Genomic DNA, 2,205 nt, shown 5'->3' with positions numbered 1-2,205 from the left:
CCTTACTTGGCCACCTCCGGTTCGACGGCCACGACCCACACCTCGTCCATGGCGTCCTCCCAGCCCGCCTCCAGCATCACCGCCGCTTCCACCACGGCAGCGTGGATGCCGGTCTGAAGGGAGGATGGAGGGCCGTGATGCGGGGGAACATGACATTTCCCGGGTGCAATGTCTAGCGACCTTCACTTTGTCCCTCCCTCCCTCCCTCCCTCCCTCGCTCCCTCCCTGCTGCCCACCTCCCCCAAGGCCCGCAGGTCCTCCTCCATGAGCCTCCTGATCTCCGGCCACACGATGCCTTCCAGCCGGTTCCGCTCCTGGGGCGAGGAGAAAACGATGCGTCCCAGGGCACGTCTACGGGGGGGGCAAGAGGACGTGAGGGGGGAGGGCGGGAAGGAGGGAGGGAGGGAGGGGAGGGAGGGAGGGGAGGGAAGTACGGACCGGTTGATCTGCCCATCCTCTCCCACAATCTCCTCCCCAAAGGTCTTGAGCAACTGCCGGTAGCACGGCGTTCCTTTCGAGTAGCTCCGATGACCGAGAACGTCCGCGTCCAGCACCGAGACCCCGTATCGACCCTGACACAACCGGGTCACCATGCTCTTCCCGGAGGCAACTGGGTAAAGAGAAAGAAGTGATGGTGAGCGCCATGTCATCCGATTCTCGGGGGCGGTCATCCGCGACGATCTTGCCCCCAGCACGCGCGCGGGCCCCTCTGCTTACTTTTCAACATAGCTTCCTCGATTACCGTCCCTCCTTCCCTCCCTCCCTCCCTCTTTCTTTCCCCCCTCCCTCTTTCCTCCCTCTTTCCCGACTCACTTCCCCCTGTGACTCCAATCACCAAAGGCCGTCGCCTGCCTCCGCCCCCGCTGCCCGTGCTACTGCCTCCTCCACCCATTGCGCCCTTCTTCCCCCCGGAGGCCTCTGCATTCCCCACCGACGCGCAACCCAGTAAATTAAATCAAAAAGAAGAGACAAAGTAAGGGAAAATGAGCGCGCTTGAATTTACCGGCATGTGCCGGGGCCAAGTGGTTGCGAAAAGTCAAGCATAAAGCAGAGCAGACAGCATCCAGGAGGTTAAACAGTTATCATTTTTATTTCCCCCCGGTCATGGTGGTGCGAGACTCAACCTTTCATGTCACCCGCTCCGTCCTGATGCTGCTGACCGAAGCGCACGACGCGCAAGGGCGCGGAAAGAGCACGAGTGTGCGGAATGTTGCTCGAAGAGTAAGGTCTCCCTGGAGAGCCGCCGGGAAGAAGTAAGAAAGAAGTGACGGGGCTAAAAAGTAGAAGGAAAAGGCACAGGCACAGGGAAGAAAGAACGACGAGGCCTTGAATGGGATGAATGGTGCTGGGACAAAGAGGTTTTATTTCTCCTGTGGTGATGATGGGGAGGGAAAGTCGTGAACGTTAAAGTGCCCGAGAACGACGGACTGACGGGTAGGCGAGGTACACCAAGGATCTCACCGCTTGTAATGCTTTTGGCATGAGCGTGGAAAAGGCATCAACTGCCTCTACCGCCACCGAGACAATGCATACGACATCAATGAATCAAGCTCGGACCAAGTGAAGATCCAGTGTTTTCATCGCGACATAACTGTCCCACGGCGAGAGAGCGAGAGCCTCAAGCCGCTTGTTCGGGCCTGGAAAGCCACGCCTCCATTGACCTCCGCCATGGCTCCAAATGACACCAGACATGCACCCACCCACCGAGGCACTTTTCGTGGCCAAATCCTGTGCTAAGAAGACCCGTCCAGTCATTTGACGGGCATTGCCTCGTAATAGTCGCCTCGGAAGGCGTGCACCCTCTGATAATTGAGGCGATCTTGACGTTTTGGGGCGTCGCCAGCCGGGTAAAGGGGGGCAGCATTTCCCAGATCCCGGCAAGCGGTGAAAACCCAAAAAACGCGAAAGAAACGTGCACTACGCGTGAATAATTCCCACTACATGATCACGCTGTAATTCACGGTGGACAATAATCGCATGTCCGGGCCTTGTCCGCCGGCATGTGTTCGTGCACGCCAGACATATGCACCCATTGCCCGGGGGAAAAAACGGCACCCGGCCCTCGCCTTTTCTCCTAGGGCGGCCGGCACGCGGCGGAAGACCACTCCACAATTACACGCGACACTCACGAGGCATTTCGCCTACCTGTGTAACACAGATGGATGTAAATAATTCAACGCCGTCTAAAGAGACGACGGGGTCGGA

General features: G+C 58.4%; 1 protein-coding gene across 1 annotated transcript; it reads right to left on the bottom strand.

The window, feature by feature from the left end:
* Positions 1 to 14: 14 nt before the first annotated feature.
* Positions 15 to 593, bottom strand: COAE (dephospho-CoA kinase; the record flags this gene model as incomplete). The annotated part of the gene is made up of 3 exons (XM_005852584.1): positions 15 to 113; positions 237 to 351; positions 439 to 593. Coding segments are annotated over 3 exons (369 nt in total), but the record flags the coding sequence as incomplete, so codon positions are not given.
* Between the last annotated feature and the right edge of the window lie 1,612 nt (positions 594 to 2,205).

The sequence above is a fragment of the Nannochloropsis gaditana genome (genome assembly GCF_000240725.1).
Source record: "Nannochloropsis gaditana CCMP526 unplaced genomic scaffold scaffold1071, whole genome shotgun sequence".
NCBI classification, from domain to species: Eukaryota; class Eustigmatophyceae; order Eustigmatales; family Monodopsidaceae; genus Microchloropsis; species Microchloropsis gaditana.
Note: the sequence above shows the minus strand (reverse complement) of the source record. Positions and strands in the feature narration are given on the sequence as shown.